This window comes from Glarea lozoyensis (assembly GCF_000409485.1).
Source record: "Glarea lozoyensis ATCC 20868 chromosome Unknown GLAREA7, whole genome shotgun sequence".
In the NCBI taxonomy this organism is placed as follows: Eukaryota; Fungi; Ascomycota; class Leotiomycetes; order Helotiales; family Helotiaceae; genus Glarea; species Glarea lozoyensis.
In genome coordinates this window covers 1,519,593-1,546,495 of record NW_007361002.1, presented here as the reverse complement: position 1 = coordinate 1,546,495, position 26,903 = coordinate 1,519,593, and the positions used below count along the sequence as shown (strand labels likewise).

Sequence of the window (26,903 nt, the reverse complement as noted above, 5' to 3'; positions counted from 1 at the left end):
ACCCAGTATCCACTTCGCACCAACTCCATATCAACCAAACTTTTCACTCCACGCGCCAAAACACCGCCTCATCAGCACTCCCCCAATAAACCTTCATCATGACTGGACGCGGAAAGGGAGGAAAGGGGTATGTACTCCTTCCACATCATCTTCAGCCTTTTGGCTAACCATCGCGTGCAGACTCGGCAAAGGTGGAGCCAAGAGACATCGCAAGATTCTTCGTGACAACATCCAGGGTATCACAAAGCCAGCGATCAGACGTCTTGCGCGTCGTGGAGGTGTCAAGCGTATCTCAGCCATGATCTACGAAGAGACCCGCGGTGTTCTCAAGACTTTCCTAGAAGGTGTTATTCGTGACGCAGTTACCTACACAGAACACGCGAAGAGAAAGACAGTCACTTCTCTCGATGTCGTGTACGCGCTCAAGAGACAGGGGAGAACACTTTATGGTTCGTACCGACGCGTTCCCTTTCCATGTCTATTTGCTAATTCCCGATGCAGGTTTCGGTGGTTAAGCGTTGCACTTTGGGGATATCATCTGCTTTACGAACGGTTGCTTTGGGGTCTGGGGGTTTTCTGGTGTTTTGTACAAATAGGGCCACATGGATTTGGCATGGGTGGGACATTCGGTGCGGATAATGAAACCAATATGAACTTCATCAAACTCCATTACGCGCTTTCCTGGTTTCTGATAGATTGTTTTCAACGCGACAAGGTTGACACTTATAAGGTAATTCAGGCATCGCCAGCCAGGTCCAAATTCGGCCTGAGTTTTTCTCTACGCGTCTGTTTGTTGTGAACCAGGCTCGTCTGGATTCGGCGGACGCGTTTGTTACCATGCGATGCGGTACACTTATCTTGCTACAATAATGAGCCACAAATTACGACTATGGATCGATGCTGCAAATATGAAATTTAAATTCAAACCCCTAAATCGAAATATCATTCTGTCTGTCTGTCTGCATTGCCCAGACCGTTTAAGTAGTTTTAAATAACATCCGGAAAGCCACGACAAACAAAGCTAATTCAGATGTCGTGAATTGTATTTTGTCATGAAAAATTAGTAAAATATCTAGACGTATAAAACACCTTAATTTGGAAATATGAAAGCAAAATACCTCTCCGGGGTTATATTCTATAATAAAGAGATAGTTAGATTTATATATCTTTAATATAGCGAACAATGATTTATATACTTAGGCCTAGAATAAAAGAAAGAAGTCTAATAATAAGTTTAAGGTTATTATAGGACTAAAAAGTCGGTAGAATAAAAGTCGGTACTTCTTCGATATAAAAAACTATAGCTATAAATAAGAAATATATTATAATACTAGATAGTAACGTAAGAGACTATAATATATAACTAATTCTCTTAGTATATATATATAAGTTCTAGAATTATAAAAGAAATAATATCTTTTAGTATCTCTAGAGAATAATTAAGCTAACTATAAAAAGAATTCTTACTTTATAGATAATATAATATAGTATATTTGTAAAGTTATCTTTCTTTTTACTTTATAAAGTTATCTTTATTATTCTTATTATTAGCTAAATAGTAAGTAAAATTAGTACTTTATAGTATTATAGTAATAGTTATAAGAATTTATAATTAGCTAGTATATAGAATTATAAACTTTTATAATTAGATAATTACTTTCTAATAAGCTTTATATAAATATAGTAATCTTAAGAATTTAAAGAATATATTATAGAAAAAGTTAAGATTAGAATACTTTAGTAATCTATTCTAGAAGAGTAGATAGATATTAAAAAATTATTTAGTTTTTATTATTATTCTCTCTTAATACTTTAACTATTTAAGTATATTATCTATTCTAGTTAGTCTCTATCTATATATATAAAAAATTCTAAGACTATTTTAATATTCTAGTTATAAGTTATAATATATAATAGTATTACTATAAACTTAATAGCTTATAAAAGTAATATCTAGATATCTTTACCTTTTAAAATATACTTTTATAACTTATAGATTTATATTAGAGATAGAGTAATATTATCTTAACTAACTAAATTAATTAATAGAATATTAAAATTTCTATCTTTACTCTTATATATAGATCTAAATAATAAATATTATAGAAAGACTAAGTATTATATTTAGTATTAATATAAGTAGAACATTACTACTTAAATAAGTTAATTTATATTTATATACTCGTAGTACTAAGATAAGCTCTAGGTTTTTATAGCTACTCTCTTTTAAAAAATTAGGCTAGAAAGAAGACGTTTAAGGTATTAATCTATACTAAAAGCTATCTTCTAGAAAAATAAAATAAAAACATTATAGATAACTAAACTAATAATTCTTATAACTAATTTAGAATTTAATAAAGATATATATAAAGGTCTTAGACGTTCTTTATATATTTTTAAAAGTACTTTTAACTATAATTAATTTATTATTAAAGCTATAATATTTAAGAGAGTAATATATATAATAATAGTTTTATATTACTCTATTTAAAGAAACTCGAAAAGGGGAACTATCTAAAAATTAGAAGTAGAAACTATAATTAGATATAGAAACTATCTATATATCTAAGATATATTACTATTTAGTAAAGTAATATAGAATAGAACTAACCTTAATACTTAAAGTAATAGAATTAAATTAAAAAGACTTAGAAAATATCTCTCTTAATAGGCGGACGATATATCTACTTTAATCTTATATTAACTTATTAATTTTCCGAATAAGAAGTTAATCGTCTCTAGCATTAACTGAATACGCCTATGAAGGAAGCTTGTCAATTAGCTTTCTAATAATGTTATTATAAGAGAATATCCCGATATGTTCGCAACACGCCGGAGGTAGATATACTAATACTAAGCAGACTTAAATTGAGACTTTGATAAGCCTAGATGATATTAGAACTCTCATTTGATATATTGCTGCAAAATAATAAAGTTTAAAGCGGTCTCTAATATGGTAATAGTTAGAAAAGCGCCCCCTCGTTCATACATGATTTCTCGCACTACATTTCAATCAGATAATCATCTCCGTACAACCATTCTGGATTTAAGACAGCCAGCTGAGCTCCTTCACTTATTAGATACAAATATCGTGACAGATCTACCAAGTATAATGAACTTTTGTTTGAGGCTCTCTTCTACCTCTGGGATTGAACGCAGAAGACTTGTTCAAGGAAAACATACCATAGGTACCTGTGACCGGACCCCCGCGTTCAACCCACTTTCATGCAGTACATGCAGAACGTATGTTTGCTGGCCAATTGACGTGGTAGAACATGGCATGACTTCCTATTAATAATTTACTTGCATCTATAGGTACGTGTTAGCTAGAGATACCATCTCATGGGGAGAAAATTTTCTGGTTAAATCGAAGTGTATAGAAACCCCACCATACCCCTCCTTTCCTTTCCATCGTCTATTTATCTTCATCCTCACCACTTCTTGACAAGCACCTTCAACCACACCACCATTAAGCACCAAAGCACCCAGAACGAAGCAGTATGTTCTTACAGAGACAACTAGCATGTTCAGAAGCGCAATGCATGATCTTCAGATCGAGGTAACGTCAATCACAAAAAGCTGTACGGGTGTTCCTTCTCTTCCGCTGTGCATTCAACCTCTAATTTCCTGTTCTCCGGGACTGGATTGACAGAGGAAATGTACAGCCAGAGAGATAAAGGATCTGAGATTATACCGTTAGAACTTGATCTGGATAATGCCAGCGTCTAAGAATTCATGCTTTCCCCTCCCCCATTCCTGTGGACAATCTAATTTTAGGTTAGCAACTGGAAACAAAGAAGAACGTGAAGCAAGATGTCTACTGATAAGATTACCTTTTTGATGAACTGGTAGGGTTATCTGAATGCTTGAGCTAGGATGGTAGCGACCGAAGACAAGCTGATTCCAGGATCTAGGCATGCTACGCCATACCACGCTCCAGTCTACTTGGCTCAGAAGTTGGGATATTTCGCGGATGAGGATATCAAGGTTGCACTGCTTGAGCCAAATGATCCCAGCGGTAAGTCTCTAATAGTATTCACCGAGCTTGCGCCATAGCAAGGCTCGATATTTGAGCTGGATCCATACTGATAAGCCAGATGTCACTGAAATAATTGGTTCCGGCAAGGTTGACATGGGCTTCAAAGCCATGATTCATACCTTGGCTGCCAAAGCTCGTGGTTTCCCCGTTACTTCCATTGGCTCTCTTCTCGACGAGCCTTTCACTGGCGTCGTTTATCTCAAAGATAGCGGCATTACAACCGACTTCAGAAGTCTAAAGGGCAAGAAAATCGGCTACGTGGGAGAATTTGGCAAAGTATGTGAAGTCTGGCTTCCGGATAGGATGATGCTTAACATTCGTCTTTGCAGATCCAGATCGACGAACTTACCAAATATTATGGTATGGAACCAACAGACTACGAAGCAGTACGATGCGGCATGAACGTCTCCAAAGCCATAATTGAAGGAAGCATCCATGCTGGGATTGGATTAGAGGTAAACAATACCCCATGGACCATAGCAAACCGTCACGGTAGTTTCACAGTCTGACCTGGATAGAATGTTCAAATGGTCGAGCTCGAGGAATGGCTTGCTGGGCAAGATCGACCACGCTCAGATGTGCAAATGCTGAGAATCGACGAACTTGCAGAGCTTGGATGTTGTTGCTTTTGTTCGATCCTTTATATTGGTTTGTGACTGTCCCCATAGCAGCCTTAGCCTCAAAGCTAATCATTACTTTTAGTCAACGACAACTTCATGGCTGAGAATCCAGAGAAACTTCGAAAGTTCATGAGAGCCGTCAAGCGTGCCACGAACCTCGTGCTTGCCTCACCAGAAGAGGCATACCAAGTGTACATCGACATCAAGCCCGAGATGGCGTCTGCTGTCAACCGAAAAATCTATGAACGCTCGTATGCTTACTTCTCCAAAGATCTGAAGAATGTGCAGCGTGACTGGGAGAAAGTCACTCGCTACGGGAAGCGTCTTGAGGTGCTGAAGGACGACTTTCAACCAAACTATACTAACGAATTCCTGGAGTGGGAACTCGACTCCGATTCTGCTAACCCCACTGGCGACCAGAAGAGGATGGTAGCTTTGCAAAAGGACGTGGCTGAGAAGGGAGGTTTCCAGCGACTCGACGTTACGATCGCCGTCTGAACATGACCGTCGGGTATGAGACGGACGATTGGGATTGGGAATCAGAAAGGGGAAGGACTCACTAGATACTACACTCGTTTGGAAGAAGACCAGAATTTGGTTAGTGATAAAATAAATACATGGTCTTTGCAAGGCATGAATTCAAGTTTTATCTTGGGTGTAAGACGTTGTGATCACAATGTCACATAGAATAGGAGGTTGTGTTCTTGAGCACTGGAATTCCAGACGAGATGATCGACACGCCCCACCACCCGAAACAGTTTCTTAGTGCCACACCGTAATGCGGGAGAGGGGAGAGGCGGGGTGATGGGTCCGTCCTCTATACTAGGCATGCGGAGCATTGGTATAAGGCAGCGCAAGAGCTGGGTAAATTATATTTGTTGATGCATTCTCCTACCGGTCAATAGTGGTAGGAAACGTCCAGACAGCAATATCCGTGGGGCTATGAAATCGATCGGGAGTGCTTTCTTTGATAACACTGGGCTGGAACTTGGAAGCCGATGCTGGGCGCATGGTCGATGCTCCATCACTGCCAAGTCTGACCGGGTGGGTAGAAGGGCTCCATTATTGGTGCTCCTTATCCTCCAGAAGTTACCGGCCTTCCCATAGGCCACCGCCGGCACCCTCCAGCACCTCACCCCTGTGCTGGCACAGAGGCCACCCCTGGAGTGTGCATGGGCTCCAGTCGTCTCAGTGGTATCATCTCCCCATCTCCCCAGAGCGACAGCCAAAGTCGTGCTCGAAGGGAAAGACAACACCACGAGAGTTTCGCATCGTCCAACTTCTTCAAAACCAACGACGCTTCTCATCTATCCCAATTATCGAAGCGCCATCTCCGTACCCAAGCTACCATAGTTCGCTACTGTTGAACTGTAATTATCGTTCAACACCGACTGGGTAATAGGTATCGACGAGATAGGCCAGTCTCTTATCGCCCTCTGCCTCTGCCTCTGCCTCTGCCTCTGCCTCTGCCTCTGCCTCTGCCTCTGCCTCTGCCTCCGCCTCCGCCTCTGCCTCTGGCCAGCTCGTCTGCATGTTCGTCCTGCCTTTCTTGCCCGTCTCATGCTCAGATTCCTCTCGACACGCTTCCAGTTTCAGATTGTCCACTTACCATATGCTCGCCGTCACTGACTTCCCTCACAGCGAAATATAAGTGATCTCTCGCGTCTGCCTCTCCTCGATTGGCCTGTTCCCACCCCCCACAGGTGAAGCACGCGATACCATTCCTTTCTGACAAACTCCGACCCATCCTGCGCATTCCAAACTCTGCTTTACCCACACATCGGACGGCCTCGAGCTTGCTTGGTATATGTCGAGCGCAGCCTCACACACGAGCAATTAGCTGGCCGAGGATCGCTCAGGGCTGGAGATTCCCCAAGTCGACATGTCGACCATTGTGCTTCCACGACCGATTCCCACTGGCCACACGCGCTCTACAACACCGACGCTCGTGCTCGAGAATATCAATACTCCTCCGACAGACTACCGTGGTGGACGAAATCTCCCCATCTTCCCCCCCATCGAATTCCCCACCGAGAAGCCGGACTCTCCTCCCCAGTCTCCACCCTCCAAAGAAAGGGAGCCCGAATTCTGTTCCCTCCTCTACCCCCCGGATCAGTATAAATCGCGCTCGCTTAGAGGCTCCAAGGTCTACGAGATAGACGCAACGGGTGTGGCGGCAGCTTTAGACCATATCGCACGCCAGCCTTTGCCGGACCCTTCTCTTGTATTTCCATGGTTTCACGGCCTCCATCCGTGTAATCATATCCAGCAAGCGTTCTTTATCGCCAGAAAGAGAAATCTGCGGAAGACACCGAAATGTTGGCGGGGCGTGACGATCGTGAAGGCAGGCGGAGATTTGAGCTGCTCCAGGCTCAAAGGCGCACTCGCCCCGGAAGAATTCCTTGTTCAAGATGAGGAGGGCACCATGTTCCGCGAGATTGATCCGAAAGAAGGCTTCTCGGTGCGAAACTTTCAGATCCAAGCTGCCAAATCTGCCATGATTTCCGACATTGTTGTGTACGGCGATAGATATGAAGCAGAGAAGCTTGCAAGGGACATAGCTGTTGCGCAAGAAGGCTGGAGAGAGGCACATAAAAGTAAAGGGCATGAAATTCCCTACTACAACACCTTTATCTGCACCAGTCGCTTTAGAGAGTTCGAGGAGAAGCATGCAGAGATAGTGGCCACCAATACTCGAGGGTTCTTGACTGGCAAAATCATTGACTTTTTCCAGCAGGAGAGGATCGAAATGTGTACGATGACGAAAGCATCAGAGATACATCACAATGTCTGGCTTGGTCCAACTCCAGACCATACCATCGATCCGTCACTGTTACCAGATGACGAAGAGCATTTTGATGTTCTGATCGAATGCAGCGATATGGGCTCTCTGAAGCCAAATATTCTGCAGGCAATTGCGGAAGATGGTAACTCGTCAAAGCAACCCATCTACCTGGATTTTCCGTCTTCTGGAAGCATTATGCCACCTTCTTGGTCTCAAGCTGAAGCTGATGGGATTCTGGATACTTGTAAATGGCTGTACAACGTAGCTCACGGCATCGGTTCAACAACTCCGGAGAAAGACGAGGATGGCGACTCTCAGATGTCTTTTACGGGGTCTCACGAATCAAGAGGAAAGAAGATACTGATCCATTGCACTGATGGTTATACAGAGTCTACTCTTCTGGGATTATCTTACTACACGTATGCGTCGGGCTTACCGGTACCCACGGCCTGGCTGGATTTGCACTTGTCAAGACGTCGCAACTTCTTCGCTTACCCCTCTGATGTTGCACTTCTTGCCTCAATTGCGCCAAGACTACTCACCGAGTCACCAGTGAATGTCAAGAAGTCCCTAGTAGAAATTACAGAACTCGCCAAGGAGGAACCCGAGTGGATCAAGAACATGGACGGGTCCCTACCCTCGCGTGTTCTTGATTATATGTATCTGGGAAATCTTGGCCATGCAAACAACCCCGATTTGTTGAAGAATATGGGCATCGGCCAGATTCTGAGCGTTGGAGAAACTGCAACATGGAAATGCACCCAATTGGATGAGTATGGAATTGACAATGTGATGACCGTGCAAAGGGTGCAAGACAATGGGGTTGACCCACTCACCGACGAATTTGAACGCTGTTTGGAATTTATTGGTATGTCGATTCTAAATCTTATGGTCCTCCGATGTGTAGCTAATGCCAATACTAGAGCAAGGAAAATCCAAGGGAACTGCCACTTTGGTACACTGCAGGGTTGGCGTGTCGCGCTCAGCGACTATCTGCATTGCGGAAGTCATGAAATCCTTAGGATTGTCATTTCCCCGCGCCTATTGTTATGTGAGAGCGCGACGATTGAATGTGATTATTCAACCTCATTTAAGGTTCTCGTATGAACTACTGAAATGGGAAGAAAAGCTTCGCAAGGAGACCACTGGAGAGAGCGGATTCAAAAGAGAGCTTGAATGGCCAGAAATTGCGCGAGAGATTGCAGCGATGAATAAACCTTACGCCAGATGAGACGACGTCATGATAAAATTGCTTTTACCTTCATTTTAATCTTCTTTTGGGATCCTACGATTTACGAGACACGACATATTATTTTATACCACCTTTGTTTCTTGGGACTACTTTTTATCGGGCTGGATGGGGAGTTGGAGGAGTCTTTACTCGTTGCTGGGGTCTGGCAGCCTGGGACTCGCTGCGACACACACGACATGCGAGGTTTTGGCCTTTATGGTCTTTGACTGGGTGGGATTGGGATAGGAACTGTTTGTATACATCTTGTATGACGTACGGAACAGACGAGGGGATTCTCGAACCTGGGAAATTGAAGTACCTGGTGGTGTGTCAACACTTGTGTATTAACCGAGCGAGTGGTTCAGATACAGGGCGACTGAGGAACAGAAGTTGTTAGTTACATATTAAATATCCCTGTTTGGTCAACATTGTTGGAGAAGGACAAATTAACAGTCGTATATTGTTAACTTGGTGTTCGCTGCTGTAGCACTTGAGACAATTTTTACATCTTATTTGGGAGGAATTGCTGTCTTTCTTTACACTTGATGACTTTTGTGTCTAAGTCGATAAACCACGATAATCAGAAACTACCGTTTACGTTTCATTATGTAAATTTATTGTGTAAATATGGTTATTCTACAACATTTGCGGTTAGTATCCATCAGAGGTCGTTTTGTCGATCTTTCTGCCTCGGCGCCTGAACAAGGGTTCTTCAGGCTGCCACAGGTTGCCGTAGTCTCCCATCATTCTCACATGTATGTATCAAAGGCGGCGAATTTGAGCTTGAACACCCTAAATAAAGCCAACCGCAGCACACGATAATTTTCGAACACTAACTAAGATGAAGTTCAACATTGGGTATGAGAACCATGTCATTAAGAAATTGAACACTACTACACGAATACTGATGAAGCTAGGGATCTCCCCGTGTTGTTTCCTTACCCTAGGTCAGTCTCACCTTTCAGAAATCCTTTCCTTACAAACATTTATTAACGTATCTGCCAGAATATATCCTGAGCAATATGAGTATGTTTAATACCCTTGAGCATTGTACTTTGCTTACCGCAGGTGAACAATGAAGCTACATGTGCGATCTTAAGAAGACTCTCGATGCTGGTGGCCACTGTGTATTGGAGATGCCATCGGGCACAGGCAAAACGGTCTCTCTCCTGTCACTCATTGTTGCTTATCAGCAATACTATCCTGAGCATCGAAAACTGATATACTGCTCACGTGAGTCTGCTACTAAGACTCTATTTTCAAAATAGGTGCCTGACTTGATACAGGTACGATGTCCGAAATTGAAAAGGCACTGGCGGAATTAAAAGCGTTGATGAAGTATCGAGCAGACCAGTTGGGCTACGTGGAAGAGTTCAGGGGCATGGGACTTACCAGTCGAAAGAATCTTTGTTTACATCCCTCCGTGAAAAGAGAGAAAAGCGGGGCCGTAGTCGATGCACGGTGTAGGAGTCTGACGGCTGGATTTGTGAAGGAGAAAAAGGATAGGGGCGAGGACGTAAATGTTTGCATATATCATGATGTACATTCTCCCTCCAGGTGACTGACACAAATCGCTGACAGGGGACAGAATTTGGATCTTCTTGAGCCTCATAATTTAATTCCGAATGGGGTTTGGACGCTGGACGGGATCATGAAATACGGAGAGGAGCATAAGCAATGTCCCTACTTTACGTCGCGACGGATGGTACGTTTCAACCTACCTTCAAAGTTGTCACTAACATAATTAGATGACATTTTGCAACGTCATCATCTACTCCTATCACTACCTCTTAGACCCTAAAATCGCCGAGAGAGTGTCAAAAGAGCTCTCAAATGACTGTATAGTAGTGTTCGACGAGGCACACAATATTGATAACGTTTGTATCGAATCTCTGAGCACAGATATCACGGAAGAGTCATTACGCAGGGCTACTCGAGGAGCTCAAAATCTCGAGACTAAGATATCAGACATGAAAGATTCTGATGCGGACAAACTGAGAGCTGAGTATGATAGTCTAGTAGCTGGATTAAGAGGCGCGCAAGAGGACAGGGATGAAGACGCTTTCATGGCGAACCCTGGTGAGATACCTTCCTTGTGCGAAATATGCGCCACTAACTCGGTTCAGCTCTACCCGACGATCTTCTAAAGGAAGCTATTCCCGGTAACATTCGTAGAGCGGAGCACTTTGTTGCGTTCCTGAAGCGGTTTATTGAGTATCTTAAGGTCAGGGAGCGCTTACCCGATTTTACTGTCGTCTAATCATGTCACAGACCCGAATGAAGGTTAGGCAGGTCATTTCGGAGACGCCCCCATCGTTTCTCGCACATCTCAGGGAATACACGCATATCGAGAAAAAGCCGCTCCGGTTTTGTGCTGAACGCCTGACCTCGCTTGTCAGAACCCTCGAGTTAACCAACATTGAGGACTATCAGCCCCTACAAGAAGTAGCAACGTTTGCAACCTTGGTTGCGACATATGAGAAGGGTTTCCTGTTGATTTTGGAGCCATACGAAACAGAGACTGCAGAAGTTCCTAACCCAGTGCTCCACTTCACATGTCTCGACGCCGCGATCGCGATGAAGCCAGTCTTCGATCGGTTCAGCACAGTGATCATCACATCAGGAACCATTTCACCTTTAGAGATGTATCCGAAGATGCTCAACTTCGAAACCGTTGTGCAGGAATCGTATCCCATGACACTCGCTCGACGCTCTTTCTTACCTATGATAGTCACACGAGGATCCGATCAAGTCGCCATTTCTTCAGGCTTCCAAGTTCGTAATGAGCCATCAGTCGTACGCAACTATGGAAATCTTCTCACGGAATTTTCAAAACTTACGCCGGATGGGATGGTCGTCTTCTTTCCGTCGTATCTCTACATGGAAAGTATTATTTCTATGTGGCAAGGCATGGGCATCTTAGACGAAGTATGGAAATACAAACTTATCCTTGTTGAGACCCCTGACGCACAGGAAACCTCCTTAGCCCTCGAGACCTACCGCACAGCGTGTTGCAACGGCCGAGGCGCTATTCTCCTCTGTGTCGCAAGAGGAAAGGTAAGCGAAGGCATAGATTTTGACCACCAGTACGGACGCACTGTGCTGTGCATTGGCGTTCCATTCCAATATACCGAATCAAGAATCCTCAAAGCAAGGCTTGAATTTCTCCGCGAGACGTATAGAATCAAAGAAAATGATTTTTTGTCCTTCGACGCCATGCGTCATGCAGCTCAATGTCTCGGACGTGTCCTGAGAGGAAAGGATGACTACGGGATCATGGTCCTCGCAGACAAGAGATTTCTGAGGAAGCGAACTCAGCTCCCGAAATGGATTAATGAGGCGATTCTGGATGCGGAGGTCGATTTGAGTACGGATATGGCGGTTGGTACCGCGAAAAAGTTTTTGAGGACCATGGCGCAGCCTTTCCCGTCGTTGGATCAGGATGGTGTCAGCACTTGGAGGATTGAAGATTTGGAGGCTCACAAGGAGAAGATGGAGAATGAGAGCATCAGACAGCTTAGGGCAGAGATGGAAGGCATTGAAAACGGAGGGGGGAAAGAAGTTGTCCAGAATGGAAATGGAAAAGAAGAAGCCCAGCATATGGGCGACGATGCATTTGATGATGCGGAGGCTGAGGCTGAGATGATGAAGCTGGATCATTGAGCTCATTTTATCAAAAAAGAAGAAAGAAAAAATAACGAAGCGAAAGCGAAAATCGGGAAACTAGAATGTATTCTTGTATAACCAGTGAGCACAATACAGGGTCAACCTAGAGGCCAAATCTGGTGCAACACAGAAAGAAAAACTCGCTCACCTCATCTGATACCCATCTCAACAAGGTTCAATCATCTGTGACACGGATGATTGGGGCCATTTAACGCGCGTGTTTGGATCCGAATCGTCAGGATCACACTGAGAGTAGCCAGTCTATGTTGCCCAATTAGCCATACAACCATACAACCATACAATGTTCGCTAAGATAAATGTCGGAATTTGTTTTACACCTGACAGTCCTATGATAAGCTCCTATGGTCAGAATCACGACGTATTGACACGTCTTAATGCATGCTCTTAGCCATCGTCCAAAAATTCTCCATCTTCGCCCGTGTCAGAGCTTCCCTCGCAGCGCTGTCTGTTTCGCACACTTTGCTGCCCCATTTCCTGAAGGCCCTGGCTTTCTCTTCACCCTCAAACACTAGCGTACACTTGTTGAGCGTCATATCCTTAAGCTCTCCTTTCTCATCCTCTGCTTTCAACCAATCCTGTAACGCTTCTGCCTTTGTCCCCTCCTTGATTCGCGTGGGCGAGTTCTCGGTCCAGTCAATACGTTGTAACATAAGCTTTCGATACTGGCGTATACTATGTTCTCCACCTTCCACAATCACTAGATTGAACCTCGGATGCATAACACATATTCCAGTGAGAGCCATTTGCTCCGCGTTCTTCGAGATCTTGAATCTGTGTGAACCGTTCGATAGATTGTCGATTTTGAACACCATCATCCTAATTCCTTTCGCGGAATCCTTTTCTTGATTCAAAGCGAGCTTTTCATGCCTCTGCTCTTTGGTGAGTTTTCTCTCTTCGTTCATTTCAATATGTGCCTGGTGTCGAGCTGCAATTTCTCTGTTTACTCTTGCCTCTACGGCAGTTGGATCCTTCACAGCTTCTTCACCTAAAACGCGCATGAGATTCCCCTTCTTCACTTTGGGGGGTGGTGCTGGCTCGAGACCCAGACGAATCTTAGCCTGTTGCTCTTTTAGTTCCGCCATCCTTCGTTGCCGCCGTAGTTTGGCTTGCTCCTTCGAGGTCAAGAACATAGGTTTTGGTGCCGGAGTATTCTTTTCCTGCGGCGGTTCCAGGAGGACCGGATGTTGAATGTACTCCGTAATTATAGAATCTACGGTGTCGAGCTTGAGCGTTTTTGGATCTTCAAGTCCATCGTAGTTTTTAGCATCTACTAAGCCTTCGTCCCACCATTCTATGGCTGGCGGTTCTTCGATCAGGTATTTCTTTTCCGTATCTAAATCTTCGTCGATACCGATTTTTCGAGACGATTCTGCAATCCTCTTTTTCATCGCCTCGAGGGCGGCTTGTCTTCGTAATGCATTGGCCTGTTGGATGTATTTCCCCTTCTGATTGAATACTAATTGCCTGGAATGCCTGTTCTTCAGCGTAGCTGTTTGCCCCCCTAAACTGATATCAAAGTACGGATTGTTTCTCGTCTCCTCCGCAGAAGGGCCAGACAGATCTAGCGGCTTTTTGACCTTCGCAGTAGCTTTCTCAACTTGGGGGCGCGAATTTCCTATGCTGGTTGCAAACTTGGGCGCAATCGTTTTTGACGGTTTGTATTGTCCCAGATCTTGGAGCGCAGGATGCAATTCCACGTTGAGCCCTCCTCTATTACCGACCAAGGCGGGATGCGGTGCAACATTCAGTCCTGTACCCCCTCCAACCTTCGACTTGCCGACTGCGGCAGCGACTCTAGCCTTCATGGCGGCGAGCTTCTCTGCTGCCGTTTCTGGCTTTCCGACGCGGCTGGAGGAGTCATGGCGAGGAGCGAGAATGGGTGATGCTTTTCCGCGATCCATAGATTCAACTTATCATTACCGGTATGCCAGATGGCTGATGTGTTTTAGGATATCGTGCGGCAGCTTGGATAATGGTTACGAATCGGTTCTTGCTGTTTCCTTCGCAGATGTTGTTGAGTTGACTGTCGCATGTATTTTCACGAGGACGCGGATGTAGGTGGCCCCGGCGTCGTTGATTGCATGAAAGTACTTTGACGCTTGGATCACAACCACCCGATAACGATAAGCCCCGGTGGCTGCGAGAAAAAAAGTCCTCATTTGAAGAGCTTCGCCATTGCTTTGCGGTAGCCCGACAACGCAGCTGACAGTCATCGTCCTAGAAGTGCCAGCCTTGGAATGGAAGTTTCTTCAAAATGAACATCTCTCAGCCTGTATCGTCCGCCATCGATAGCGTTGATTTTACCTTTCTCTCCGCTTCTGAAATCCTTTCGCTCTCTGTCGCAAGAATCGAAAACCCGGAGACTTTTGATACTCTGTTGCATCCAGTGCCGCAGGGTCTGTACGATACTGCGCTCGGTGCTTGGGGGGACCACTAGTAGGTGTAATCCCTCTCATGGTTTTGTGCTCAATCTAATTTTGGTAGCTGCTCAACATGTAAGCTCAAAGATAAAGCGTGCCCGGGGCATGTTGGCCACATTGAGTTGCCAGTGCCTGTCTATCATCCGACATTTATGACACAAATGCTTCGGCTGTTACGAGCGAAGTGCCGGTATTGTCATTATTTGAGGCTTTCTCGAAAGGAAGTTAACCGTTACTTGTGCAAACTGCGATTGATCCAGTACGGACTACTGAATGCGGCAGAGGAGGTTGACAACATCGAAGTCTCTAATACGGAGGATGCCGATGGAAGTGGGGGTGAAGATGGGCAGGCCTCGTCGGTTGAAAAGCTCATTCGACTAAGAAATGCTCATGTCAAGAGGAATATAAAGGTGGCTAAGCAGAATCAGTGGGACTGGCAGAGGGAGAAGAACGAAGCTGTTGCAGAAGCGAGACGGGTCACAATCAAGGAGTTCTTGAAAACCATCACGACAGGAAAGACGTGTAGCAATTGCAAGGGTATATCGCCAACTTACAGAAAAGATCGATTCGTAAAAATCTTTCGAAAAGATTTAAGCCCGAAAGAAAAGGCAAAGATGTCACTGGCAAACATTCAAGCAAAAAACGCTGTCACCACTCTGAGGGAGAGAGAAAAGCGTAAGGCCGATGGAGACTTTGACGAAGGCATTGCTGATATCGACTTGTCATCAAATGAGTCCAACGAAGACGAGGAAGGCGACGGGGAAGACCTTGATGTTGACGGGGACGTAGTAATGGGCGATACCGCGACGAAGACAGCAAGAAGCTCAAAATCCAAGGTAGCCGCAACCCCGCAGATCTACTGCAACCCCATGGAGGTGAAGGCGGAGTTGATTTTATTATTCGAGAACGAGCAGGAAATACTTTCGCTTGTGTACAATTCAAGGTCGACTGTGAAAAAGGCGGCGGTGGTTTCACCAGATATGTTCTTCATGCAAACACTTTTGGTGCCTCCGAACAAGTTTCGTCCCGAGGCGAAGACAGGAGCTGGAGAAATTACAGAAAACCCTCAGAACACGTTGTATAAATCGATCTTGAGGGGCTGTCTTCTAGTGTCTCAGATCTATGATGAAGTCAATGGGCTTACAGAGGAGACGCCCTATCGGATCAGAGATTTCGGTGATCTACAAGAGTCGTGGGCTGGGCTCCAGGACGCTGTCAACTCTTTGATAGACCGAGATCGCAATCCAATCCAGGGTGCGGCTGGCAAAAAGAACGAGGACGGGATAAAGCAGAAGCTGGAGAAGAAGGAGGGTCTCTTCAGAAAGAACATGATGGGCAAGCGTGTCAACTTTGCTGCACGCAGTGTCATTTCCCCGGATCCAAATATCGAGACCAACGAGATTGGCGTACCGCCGGTGTTTGCAAAGAAGTTGACCTACCCCGAACCTGTCACCAGCCATAACTTCAAAGAATTGCAACAAGCTGTGATAAACGGACCAGATATATGGCCTGGTGCTCAGGCAATAGAAAACGAACACGGTCAAGTCATAAGCTTGACAATAAAAACGCCAGACGAGAGGTTAGCTCTTGCTAATCAACTTCTAGCGCCGTCAAACAACAGGGCCAACGGGTCTCGAAACAAGAAAGTGCATCGCCATCTGACCAACGGTGATGTTGTTTTGATGAATCGCCAGCCCACTTTGCACAAGCCTTCTATGATGGGTCATCGTGCTAGAGTCCTCACAGGCGAGAAGACTATTCGCATGCACTATGCCAACTGCAACACTTACAATGCAGATTTTGATGGAGATGAGATGAACATGCACTTTCCACAGAATGAAGTTGCTAGGGCTGAGGTATTGCAGATTGCGGATACTGACCACCAATATCTTGCGGGAACTTTCGGAAAGCCGCTGCGTGGTCTCATCCAAGATCATATCTCTGTCTCTGTTTGGATGTGTAGTAGAGACACGTTTTTCGATCGAGCGACGTATCAACAATTGATATATAACAGCTTGCGGCCGGAGAGTGGTCACATTGTTGGTGATAGAATAGAGACCGTGACTCCAGCCATTATTAAACCGAAACCATTATGGACGGGAAAGCAGGTTATTACGACTATACTCAGGAACATTAAGCCTGTTGATTGCGCACCACTAGGCTTGAATAGCAAGCCATCAGTTCCCGGTGATCGCTGGGGCTCGGATTCGAACGAGGATCGAGTGCTTTTTAAAGGTGGCGAATTTATCACTGGCATCTTGGATAAAGCTCAAATTGGACCTAGTGGTGGAGGATTCATCCATGCCATTCATGAGGTCTATGGCCCTACCGCTGCCGGCAAGACTCTCAGTATACTCGGTCGCTTACTTACTAAATTCCTGCATATGAGAGCCTTTACTTGCGGCATGGATGATTTACGGTTGACTCCTCGGGGCGAACAAGCCCGGAGAGACACGCTAAAAGAAGCACATCGCCTTGGTCTCGAGGTTGCATCAAAATATGTCAGTTTGCAGGACCAGAAACCCACCGATACCGACGCTGAGTTGATGGAGCGGATGGAGGACGTTCTGAGGGACGACAGCAAGCAAGGCGGTCTCGATGTGATGATGAATGCAAGGTCGGGAAATCTGTCTTCACAGATTACCAAAGCCTGCCTGCCGGATGGATTGGTCAAACAGTTTCCAAAGAACCAGATGCAGAATATGACAGTTTCCGGAGCAAAAGGAAGCGCGGTGAACGCAAACCTGATTTCTTGCAATCTTGGTCAGCAAGTTTTGGAAGGTCGTCGTGTGCCCGTCATGGTCAGTGGGAAGTCGCTGCCTTGCTTCAGGCCTTACGAAACTAATATCCGTGCCGGTGGTTACATCGTGAATCGTTTCTTGTCCGGTATCAGACCCCAAGAATACTATTTCCATGCCATGGCTGGAAGAGAGGGGTTGATCGATACTGCTGTCAAGACATCCAGATCTGGATATCTGCAAAGATGTCTCATAAAAGGCATGGAAGGACTCAAAGTTGAGTACGATACCTCTGTTAGGGATTCTGATGGCTCCATGGTGCAATTTCTCTATGGAGAAGACGGTCTCGACGTGACGAAACAGGTACATCTTCAGGATTTCAAGTTCTTACTCGAAAACATTACATCCGAACTTTCGCAACTAAACTATGGTGATCCGAATTACGAGCAGATTTTCAGTGAAAAGGAAATCATACTCAAAAAGATGAAAAAGGCTTTGAAGTACTCGAAGGCAAACGATCCCAACGGACCAGATCCTGTACTATCCTCTTTCAATCCTGGCAAGTACGGCTATGCAACTTCGGAGAAATTCTACGACGCCCTTACGAATTATCTTAAAGCCAACCCGGATGGAATGGTGAAAGACAAAGAGCATCCCGATGGTGTAGGCGTTCGTAAGGCGTTGGAACCGGTTTTAATGGCTAAGTATTTGAAGTCCGTCGTCGATCCAGGTGAGGCCGTGGGAATTGTCGCTGGGCAGTCTGTTGGTGAACCCTCAACGCAGATGACACTTAACACATTCCATTTAGCAGGTCACTCCACCAAAAATGTCACCTTGGGTATTCCCCGCTTAAGAGAAATCGTCATGACAGCCAGTAATCACATCTCAACTCCCTCAATGACCCTTCGTGTCAATGACGAATTGTCAGCAGAGGATGGCGAGAAATTCGCGAAGGGTATAAGTGTCTTGTCGCTTGGTGAAGTCTTGGATGAGGCCACAGTTAAGGAGCGGGTGGGGCGAGGTGTTGCCTTTTCTGAGGCCAGGATATACGAAGTTCAGGTCAAACTCTTCCCTAGTAAAGAGTATATTGATACGTATGCAATTACAGTTGCTGATGTCTTACACACACTGGAGAAGAAGTTTGCGCCAAAACTACAAGCCCTCACTCGTAGAGCTCTAGGAAGAAAAAAGGAGGAAAAGTCTTCGAAGTCCACCAAAGGCGGAGTGCCAGAGATTGGGAAGTCTGTTGGTGCAATCGAGGACCCTGCGGCGGCAACCCGTAGAGGGTCCGAGGATCCACAAGCAGAAGATGAGGATGATGATATCGAGGAAGACGACGCAAAGCAGGTCAACGCAAATGCGCTTGTGAGCTATGCAGAGAATGATGAGGAGGACGATCAAGTGCAAGCTCAAATGCAAAAGGATTCAGAGCAAGATGATGCTGACGTCCCAGACATGGAGGACGAGGGAATTGGAGGGAGCCCCCGGGAACCTGACAGCGATGGTGAAGGGCAGCAGAAGGTCGACCGTCAAGAACAACGTGCTACAGAAGCTTCGGCGGAGCGAGAAGCTCGCGTGATGAAAAACTGTTCAGATGTTGTCCGTTTCCGCTTTGACGAGGAAGCTGGGGAGTGGTGTGATATCACTCTCGAGTATGCTGCTGATGTTCCTAAGATTTTGATGATGACAGTCGTCGAAGATGCTCTGCGACAATGCCTCATTCAGCAGATTCCAGGACTTGGTGCCTGCAACTACATCCCCAACCAAGACTCCTCAAAGTATGGCAACAAAATCCACTTGCCTGTCGTCCAAACGGTTGGGGTCAATCTTAAGGCAATGCAGACTTATCCTCACATCATAAACCCAAATACCATTTCCACGAATGACATTGCGGCAATGCTTGCGAACTACGGCGTCGAGGCCTGCCGCGCGACCATAATTCAGGAGCTCGCGGGCGTCTTCGGCGGTCACGCCATCAGTGTCGACAACAGACATCTAAACTTAATCGCCGATTTCATGACTAGGGGAGGAGGTTTCAGTCCGTTCAACCGCAACGGGCTTAGAGGGAGTGTCAGTCCGTTCATGAAAATGAGTTTCGAAACAACGGTTGGCTTCCTTGCGGACGCCGTCGCAGATGGAGACTTCGATGATTTGAGCAATCCAAGTTCAAGAATTGTAGTTGGGCGAATGAGTAAAGTTGGGACTGGCGCTTTTGATGTCCTGACGAAGGTACCTACCGTGAGAAGTGACGAGGAGAGTTGATCACATTGACTGGGTAGTATATGGCTCAATTTACATGCTTTTCGGAGTTTACGGTTATGTGTGGATTATGGTGGTCTATACCATCAAGAGCGTTAATGATTACATGCCAAAATAAGTTAATGTAGAAATGCATGAGATTGATACAAATTGTCGAGGCCTGAGAAAGAACTCGTTGAGTGACACAATACCAAGCCAGGCCAGGAATTACGACATACATACAGGAGACCAGCAACTAACTTCACTCATGGAAGTGACTCACCCGCTGCTCGTAAACTTAATTATCGACGGAATCCACTCACTTCGTTGAGTAAAACCTGTAAGCTAGTCCAATTATGCTTGTCTGTGAGAACAGGTATTCCCGTGGATTGCGCGATGATTGAGCGATAAGTGTAGAGCCTCTTTCCCTAAGAATGATCAAGCCATATTTGTATTCTACTTAGTTGTTGGGCGGATACTGAGGGACGGGATAAGGCTGACTGTCCTGTGATTAGGCTTAACATGATTCGAATTGGTTGTATATTCGCAGTTCACGATACCCAACCAGTTATTCGTTCGAAGTTTGCGTCAGTTAGAAAAGGGAAGGACTAGTAGCTCCCACAAACACTGGCAATTTAATATTTATCTCTATCTGAATAGGTTTCCATTTAGTACTCATCATAAACTTAGTCGACGCCGTATACAATCACGCTAGGTCATATTTTTGAAGTTCTTGTCTTGCCTGAAGTCTAGGTTTCCACCAGGCGTCGCTTAGGATGACCATTCAGACAATCCCAACCGCGTTTTCCATCTGCTCGCTCTTTCAGCCCACATGCTGGTGCTTTGACTTTCGCGTGCTGTCGTTCTGTTCTGCCGTGAGGCTTCCAAACCGCCTTTTTTAAAACCGCCGGGAAGCGAACACCATAGTACCAAAATCACTGCAATCAGAGCCAAGGCAAAAGGTTGTAAAACCTGCACACCCTTGGCTTGAGCGATAGCTCCGACAGCAAATGGAAAGAGTGCAGCGCCACCACCGCCAAAAGCAGCGGCGAACCCGATCGCCGACACATGCAGCCTCTTTGGCAAAATTTTGGTAGCAACGATGATCGCAGCCGGAAATAAAGGACCAAGAAAGAATCCCAGAAATCCCGCGAAGACAGCACTGCTGATGAAGTTTGGAATTAGCCAGAAACACAGCTCCAAAGCAACACTTATAAGTAAATATGCCGCAATAGCAGATTTCTCGCCAACTCTGCCTGTTACAAATCCAAGGACCACACGGCCGATGGTTATGCCTAGCCAGAAGCCCATTACCACCATTCCGGACTCAAAGTCACCCCCATGCCGCACTCTAAGCATGAAAGTGACGAGCCAACCACCTAGTGAAACTTCAACACCGACGTAGCAGAAGAGAAAGAAGGCGCAAATCCAAGTGATAGGATTATAGAGTGCCTCTCTTGTGCGAGAATGTCCACCCACTGAAGTCGTCAGTGGGTTGACGGCTCGATATTGCGACCCCGTGGCTTTTCGAAAAGTAATAGCACAGAAGATCAGTTCAACGACGGCAAGACCGATCCTGTAATGTACTTAGCACTTACATTCGAGTTCTATAGTAGATACTGGAGACTCACATCAGGAAGTAAAACGTGTTCCATGATAATCTGCCCTTTGTTACCATAGAGGTGGCAATCTGCCTCTTGTTACCACGAGCTCTCGACGGCCGTGCCTACACGATCCAGAATCTTTCACTTACAAGTGGACTTATTGTTGCTCCAAGACCGTAAGCACCATGTAAGAATCCTAGCAATCCATAGCTTTTGTTAATGAGATCACTTTAAACATGAATAACATTGGCTTACTCATTGGCGTGTTCCATATTACCGACCCAGGCGTTAAAAGCGCCATCAAGGAGCCCAATCCCGAAACCGGAAAATGCGAAGATAACAGGTAAAACAGCGTAAGGTGGTCTGGCCGAAGTTACCGAATAACACAAGATCTTGCATAGTGGACCAATTACAGCTGGACCAAGTCTGCCAAATCTCATGTGAATTTTGTTGTTTAATATCGCAGCTAAGGAATAACCGATGAATGGTGCGAGAAAGACCAGTGATATCACAGTATAACTAACATTATAGTAAGTCTCCAGCTACAAGTCACGTTGGTTAGAACAAGTGATCGGTTGTGGGCGATACAGAATTTTAGACGTACATAAGGTATCAAAGCCTATGAGCCGGGAGCTGTGTCAGTTAAACAGCACTCTATGTCGCGAGAAGTGAAAATCATGAGCTTCTGAGAAAACATGGCTATACATGAAGGTGGGAAAGCAAATGCAAATAAATAGTTAAGATTCACTTACCCCATAAGCAGCGTCATTCATTCCCATGATGGTAAACGCAAAGATAGTTGCAAAATATCGATATGCATTGGCTCTCGGCTCGTTCCATCGCTCTAGGTCGAGATCCTCGCTATCGGTAACTGAATGATCAACTTCTTCTTTTGTATTCTCGATATCCTTGTTTTCAGACTTGGCATCGGTAGGATGAGCGCTGACAGCTTCTGTCGTCAACATAGCCGCCTGAGCCTGTGTTGCCATGCTGAAGAAAGCTCGCCGTAGTAAAAAAATATCAGATATCTGGTAGGTAGAATCTTAAACTGATATCTACGGAAGTTTCTAAGCTGGTGGTCAGTCATTGCTTCCTTAGCATAGGACTGGGTAAATACTGAGAACTACGGAGGCAAAATTCTAGGCTCAAGGAGGCCATGTATTGTAGGAGAAAAGTAAGAAATGCTCACCGTGGGCGGAGCCCTTGTTATAGACCATCTCTGCGATCTCCAACATATCAGTCGGTAGCGTTTGGATAGTGGGATCCCCGGCTGCAAAGCCTAGGTATTCATTGGGTTTTCTTCCCCACTTCCGACACGGCGGTGGTTGTGTGCCCGCACTGAAAAATGTTCTATCAACTCTGAAGCCAAGAACCAAGCAGCTACATCCGTGGATCAGCCGTGGCGGCCCGCTTTTCCGGTCGGTTTTAATACGAGAAAGATGCACTCCACGTGATGTTGGAATTTTGCTGGTTGTGTAGTATGAATACGCCAAAAACAAATTGCATGTAGGGAAAAACACGGTATCTTTCTCGAAGTTGCAGGGTGACATAAGCAAGACGATAACTCGGATTCTATCCGAGTGCTGCCGTGGGATCATTCAACTATTGGCTTGGTGCGGTTGAGACCTTGCTATGATGTCGAGGAACTTATACTCACAGATCATCTGCGTAACAAGACTCAAATGCACTAGAAATCGTCTAGTTGCGACATAATCTACACTCGGCAATCGTGCGTTCCTGTGACCCGACTCCTTAGGGAAGTTTATCTCGCACTCGCTCATGAAATTCTGCGACGAGCCTTTGCAGGTAGAAGCTTCTGGTGTTGTTTGACAGGCCATCGAAAGACTTCAATATTCTTGTGATGTCTTGCCGTCCTTTCTCATACGCCTGCAAATCCCTGTTTCCATATACATCCTTCCCCGCAGCATAACCCGACTTCAAATCGCGAAAGAAAACGTTCACCGCCACACTGACGCCAGATATTGGCGAGGCGGCATGAAGCCACAACGATGGTATGAATAGCACATCGCCCCTTTTCAAGGTGGTTTCGTGCGGATGGCAGCCGAAGAGGCTGTTGCTTTCAATTGCTGCAAAGACATTGTAGCTTGAACTTGAGTCGCCTGGCTCAAAGTCGAATTTTGTCACATCTGTAGGTGGAAAAAGGAGCATTCTTTTTTCACCCTGGATCTGGCAAAGGACATTCGCCATTACCTGTACGATGATCAGCAGGTAAATTATATACTTATCATGATTATTAGACTTACATCATAATGAAGCCACATATTGACTGGACCGGATATGCGTAACGGTGAACTGTGCATGTTTTCATGTACATAATTAAGATATTCTGTACGTCTAGTCAGTACTAATGCGTTGTAATTACGCGGAGAAAGCAATACCCGGCAAGTGGAATTCAGAAGCAATCGATGGATAATCCCGTTCCAGGTTTGTGGGAATCTCTTTGGCGTTTTCAGACGAGAGAGCCCGCAGATATAGTCTCTCACCTCTTTCTATCGCATCTAAAAAGTCTCCAAATGTCCTGCTAGCGTATGCGAAATTCTTCGCCTTGAAGTCCATTTGTGAATGTGTACTTTGGTGGACAACGACCTATTATCATGAGTGTTTGAAGAAGAGGACAGTGCGAGTTGACTGACCTCTCTGCTAGAACCTATCTTTGACCTAAGGCCTGGTAAGGTCCATTCATCGAGGCAGCTACCGAGATCACAATCCTCTAGAACCACAGGGGACCCAGCTTGAAATACCGATTGTAAATCACTAGAGCCATCAACCTTTATCCTTCGCACTTGGATAGGCTGAGAAGGAATACTGTCGATTGACAATCCCGTTGATGGTACATGTTGCGGCATGGATGGAGTTGGTCGAACAGTGTGTGTATAGCTCCATAGATTATTACCGGAACTGTCATCCGGATTTTGGTCTCCTACAGAATATACTCCTCTGTTCCAGGATGTGCCAAACGAGAAGCATACAGCTGATCCTCCAACGATCACTATCGATGGCCCTATGGCGACGACACTTGACCCAATAAGGAGAGGCCTTGGGATCGTGTCATTGAGTTCTAACTGGACGTTCCTGAATTCTGCGGCACTCAAATCATCTTTCAACAAGAAAGAGTATATCTCTTCGCGTGAACCGAGCAGTGTGTCTTTAGCGACTCCACCAATGATATATATTAGTCCTTGATGATGTATAACGCTCGCTCCGAATCTACCAAATGCTAGGTTATTGGTTAATAGCTCTGATTCAGAAAGAGATCCATTATAACCGAGGTGGAATCGAAGTTTTGGGTTCTAACAGAAAATTAGTGAATGAATTCTACAACACACTTCTAGTGTTTCTGAATCCGAATCAATAGTTTGGATGAATTACCTCACTAAAGGGCGCCTCTACTTCCCAGTGCCACAAATCGGACTGTATAACCGCGTCACTAGAGAGCCCACCTACAACTAGACCACTACTCTTAAGGGAGTCCGAAGAGCCCATTAGAAAAATAGAGCCATATGTGTTGTGAGGAGCGCCACCAGCGCGCTGATGGCATTGAACCCAGCCCCAATGGCGACTCCAAATCAAATAATGCTGAGATAGCTGGCGTGAGTTTATCCTGCCAGTAGAAACGAGGACACATCCGTTACCTAGATACACAGCTTGGTGTCGATACAATGAGTAAGGGAGGTCATCAACCGGCTCCCATATCCCAACCCATCGGTGATAAATCCAACAATCTTTCAACCCTTTATCTGGAGATGTTCTACCACCGACCAGAAGTGAGGTACTCTCATCTATGATTGTGATAGTGTGACACATTCGACCTGAAGGATGGCTCGAGGATTTTGGTGCCTCGAACACCCTGTCACTACTCGCGTGCGGAGTAAGCGAAATCACGTCGTACGAGTCAACTCTGGTTTTCAATCCCATTCCACCATAATTCCCAAAAGCCGTCTCATGTCTGGCAGAGCCTCGTAGTGGCAATATTGCACCGAGTCGTGCACAAGCTTGTCCTTTTGGATTTTCAGAAAACATGACTTGTGCCGTTCGCGTTGATGCTGGTTGCACAGAGACAATAGACTTGTCATGTCCAGAGATACTATCAACTGGCACCAAGACATCAATTTGGAACCCTTTATTGACAGCTACGAGCAAGAAATAGTGACAGCCAAATAGGGCAAACTCTTCCCATTCATCGAAGGGCTCAACGTGATCTAAGACCTGGCGCTCTGCTGGCGAGATAAAGTCGGATGACGCCCATAACTCCCACAGGTTGCGTATGGAAATATTATCCCAGCCGAGCTTCCGAAAACGACAACTCTGTGCGTCGACCGTTGGATACTTTTGTACCGATCTTAATCGAGTATTCAGCTTCTTAAAGTGCGCCATCATGGTGGCTGCGAATGGGTGATCTTCGCCATCAGGGAGAAGCTGTTCAAGAAGGCAGAATTGTGCTTGTAGATATTAGCTGCGAATAGTACAATATAAGCTTGTCCCTCTCACCTGAAGGAAGCATACTCGCCCAACCAATGACGGCATCAGAGTAGACCGAGTCCATGTAGGCTATAGAGACCTCGGCCACAAAGAGTATTAGACATTGCTCGATATCTAGAGCTTGAGCTACTAAGTCATTCAGCCGTTGCAAGTCGCGAAGATCACAGCCTATTTGTAGGTACTGGTCACTGCTGAGCAACAGACCATCGTCTTGTGGTGTTTCCACGTTGGTCAGCATGGAGATCAACCTGCGGAAGCGGTCAGACTACCATCGAAAACCACTAGGTTGAAAGAGAGGGGATGCGCGGGCTGGAATAAATCTTACTCCGGTGTTTGCTGCACAGTTCTGCGTTTTCTCATCATAAGATCTTTATAATCAATGTCGACAAATACAGTGTTACCACAAGAACTAGGATACCGAGCAAGGCATTGCCACGGGAGCGGATCACTGCTCGTCAACGTTTGTATACATAGGAATGGTTGATTAGGGACGTACTAGCCACAGCCCAAATTGACCACGACTTTTCTCTTACTACTTGGTCGTTCTAGAAAAAGACGTACGACATTATCAATCGCCTTCATCCTAAGCCAGTAGCCGCGGTTAATGAGTGGTGCTCGTCGCTGTGGCTTGTTGACAAAATAGCGAAAGAATGGAGGCTCGTCCGAATAATAGAGACGTTCCACACTCCGTTTCGAGACAATGCTGCTATTGTTAGTCTAGAAACAGTCAACCCTTATCCGTCCTCTCCAGGGGGGAAAGCTCACCCCCATGATCAAATCGTCTTGGACGACCGAACCAGCCACCCTTTGCGGGTTTGGTGCACCACGAGCAGCATGGCTCTCCATTGTGAATGAGAGCGCGAGATTTCAAGCAAATTGAAGGTTTTCCTTCAGATGCCACGGGTTGGTCGCAACTTGCTGAGAGGGAATTGCATAGAAGGTCGACCCAGACTGATGTGTGGTGGAAGAATGGACACTTTGTTGAAGTGATCAAGCCGTGATTGTATTATCTTGCAACCTTGCGCTTGCGCTTGAGTGAGT

At 45.5% G+C, this 26,903-nt stretch overlaps 9 protein-coding genes across 9 annotated transcripts; 5 read left to right on the top strand and 4 right to left on the bottom strand.

Moving 5' to 3' along the window:
- Positions 1-98: 98 nt before the first annotated feature.
- GLAREA_01702 (Histone-fold containing protein) lies at positions 99-515 on the top strand (the record flags this gene model as incomplete). Its single annotated transcript, XM_008088918.1, has 3 exons — positions 99-127; positions 181-449; positions 502-515. 3 exons carry the CDS (start codon positions 99-101, stop codon positions 513-515), a joined length of 312 nt encoding a protein of 103 aa, XP_008087109.1.
- A 3,298-nt stretch (positions 516-3,813) lies between these two features.
- Positions 3,814-5,157, top strand: GLAREA_01701 (Periplasmic binding protein-like II; the record flags this gene model as incomplete). Its single annotated transcript, XM_008088917.1, has 6 exons — positions 3,814-3,848; positions 3,915-4,018; positions 4,098-4,315; positions 4,369-4,494; positions 4,558-4,687; positions 4,742-5,157. 6 exons carry the CDS (start codon positions 3,814-3,816, stop codon positions 5,155-5,157), a joined length of 1,029 nt encoding a protein of 342 aa, XP_008087108.1.
- An 876-nt stretch (positions 5,158-6,033) lies between these two features.
- Positions 6,034-6,192, bottom strand: GLAREA_01700 (uncharacterized protein; the record flags this gene model as incomplete). The annotated part of the gene is made up of 1 exon (XM_008088916.1): positions 6,034-6,192. The coding sequence occupies one exon, from the start codon at positions 6,190-6,192 to the stop codon at positions 6,034-6,036; it is 159 nt and encodes a 52-aa protein (XP_008087107.1).
- A 349-nt stretch (positions 6,193-6,541) lies between these two features.
- Positions 6,542-8,675, top strand: GLAREA_01699 ((Phosphotyrosine protein) phosphatases II; the record flags this gene model as incomplete). The annotated part of the gene is made up of 2 exons (XM_008088915.1): positions 6,542-8,312; positions 8,368-8,675. The coding sequence occupies 2 exons, from the start codon at positions 6,542-6,544 to the stop codon at positions 8,673-8,675; spliced, it is 2,079 nt and encodes a 692-aa protein (XP_008087106.1).
- Positions 8,676-9,516: 841 nt separating this feature from the next.
- Positions 9,517-12,338, top strand: GLAREA_01698 (P-loop containing nucleoside triphosphate hydrolase; the record flags this gene model as incomplete). Its single annotated transcript, XM_008088914.1, has 9 exons — positions 9,517-9,533; positions 9,593-9,622; positions 9,681-9,701; positions 9,757-9,908; positions 9,962-10,197; positions 10,264-10,380; positions 10,424-10,754; positions 10,802-10,899; positions 10,947-12,338. The coding sequence occupies 9 exons, from the start codon at positions 9,517-9,519 to the stop codon at positions 12,336-12,338; spliced, it is 2,394 nt and encodes a 797-aa protein (XP_008087105.1).
- A 395-nt stretch (positions 12,339-12,733) lies between these two features.
- Positions 12,734-14,263, bottom strand: GLAREA_01697 (uncharacterized protein; the record flags this gene model as incomplete). The annotated part of the gene is made up of 1 exon (XM_008088913.1): positions 12,734-14,263. The coding sequence occupies one exon, from the start codon at positions 14,261-14,263 to the stop codon at positions 12,734-12,736; it is 1,530 nt and encodes a 509-aa protein (XP_008087104.1).
- A 353-nt stretch (positions 14,264-14,616) lies between these two features.
- GLAREA_01696 (beta and beta-prime subunits of DNA dependent RNA-polymerase) lies at positions 14,617-19,782 on the top strand (the record flags this gene model as incomplete). Its single annotated transcript, XM_008088912.1, has 2 exons — positions 14,617-14,762; positions 14,847-19,782. The coding sequence occupies 2 exons, from the start codon at positions 14,617-14,619 to the stop codon at positions 19,780-19,782; spliced, it is 5,082 nt and encodes a 1,693-aa protein (XP_008087103.1).
- Positions 19,783-20,529: 747 nt separating this feature from the next.
- GLAREA_01695 (MFS general substrate transporter) lies at positions 20,530-22,351 on the bottom strand (the record flags this gene model as incomplete). Its single annotated transcript, XM_008088911.1, has 6 exons — positions 20,530-21,334; positions 21,390-21,448; positions 21,512-21,572; positions 21,618-21,904; positions 21,967-21,981; positions 22,115-22,351. The coding sequence occupies 6 exons, from the start codon at positions 22,349-22,351 to the stop codon at positions 20,530-20,532; spliced, it is 1,464 nt and encodes a 487-aa protein (XP_008087102.1).
- A 763-nt stretch (positions 22,352-23,114) lies between these two features.
- GLAREA_01694 (S-adenosyl-L-methionine-dependent methyltransferase) lies at positions 23,115-26,708 on the bottom strand (the record flags this gene model as incomplete). The annotated part of the gene is made up of 9 exons (XM_008088910.1): positions 23,115-23,573; positions 23,627-23,709; positions 23,762-23,969; positions 24,017-24,673; positions 24,753-25,822; positions 25,872-26,110; positions 26,188-26,271; positions 26,359-26,579; positions 26,628-26,708. 9 exons carry the CDS (start codon positions 26,706-26,708, stop codon positions 23,115-23,117), a joined length of 3,102 nt encoding a protein of 1,033 aa, XP_008087101.1.
- Positions 26,709-26,903: the final 195 nt, after the last annotated feature.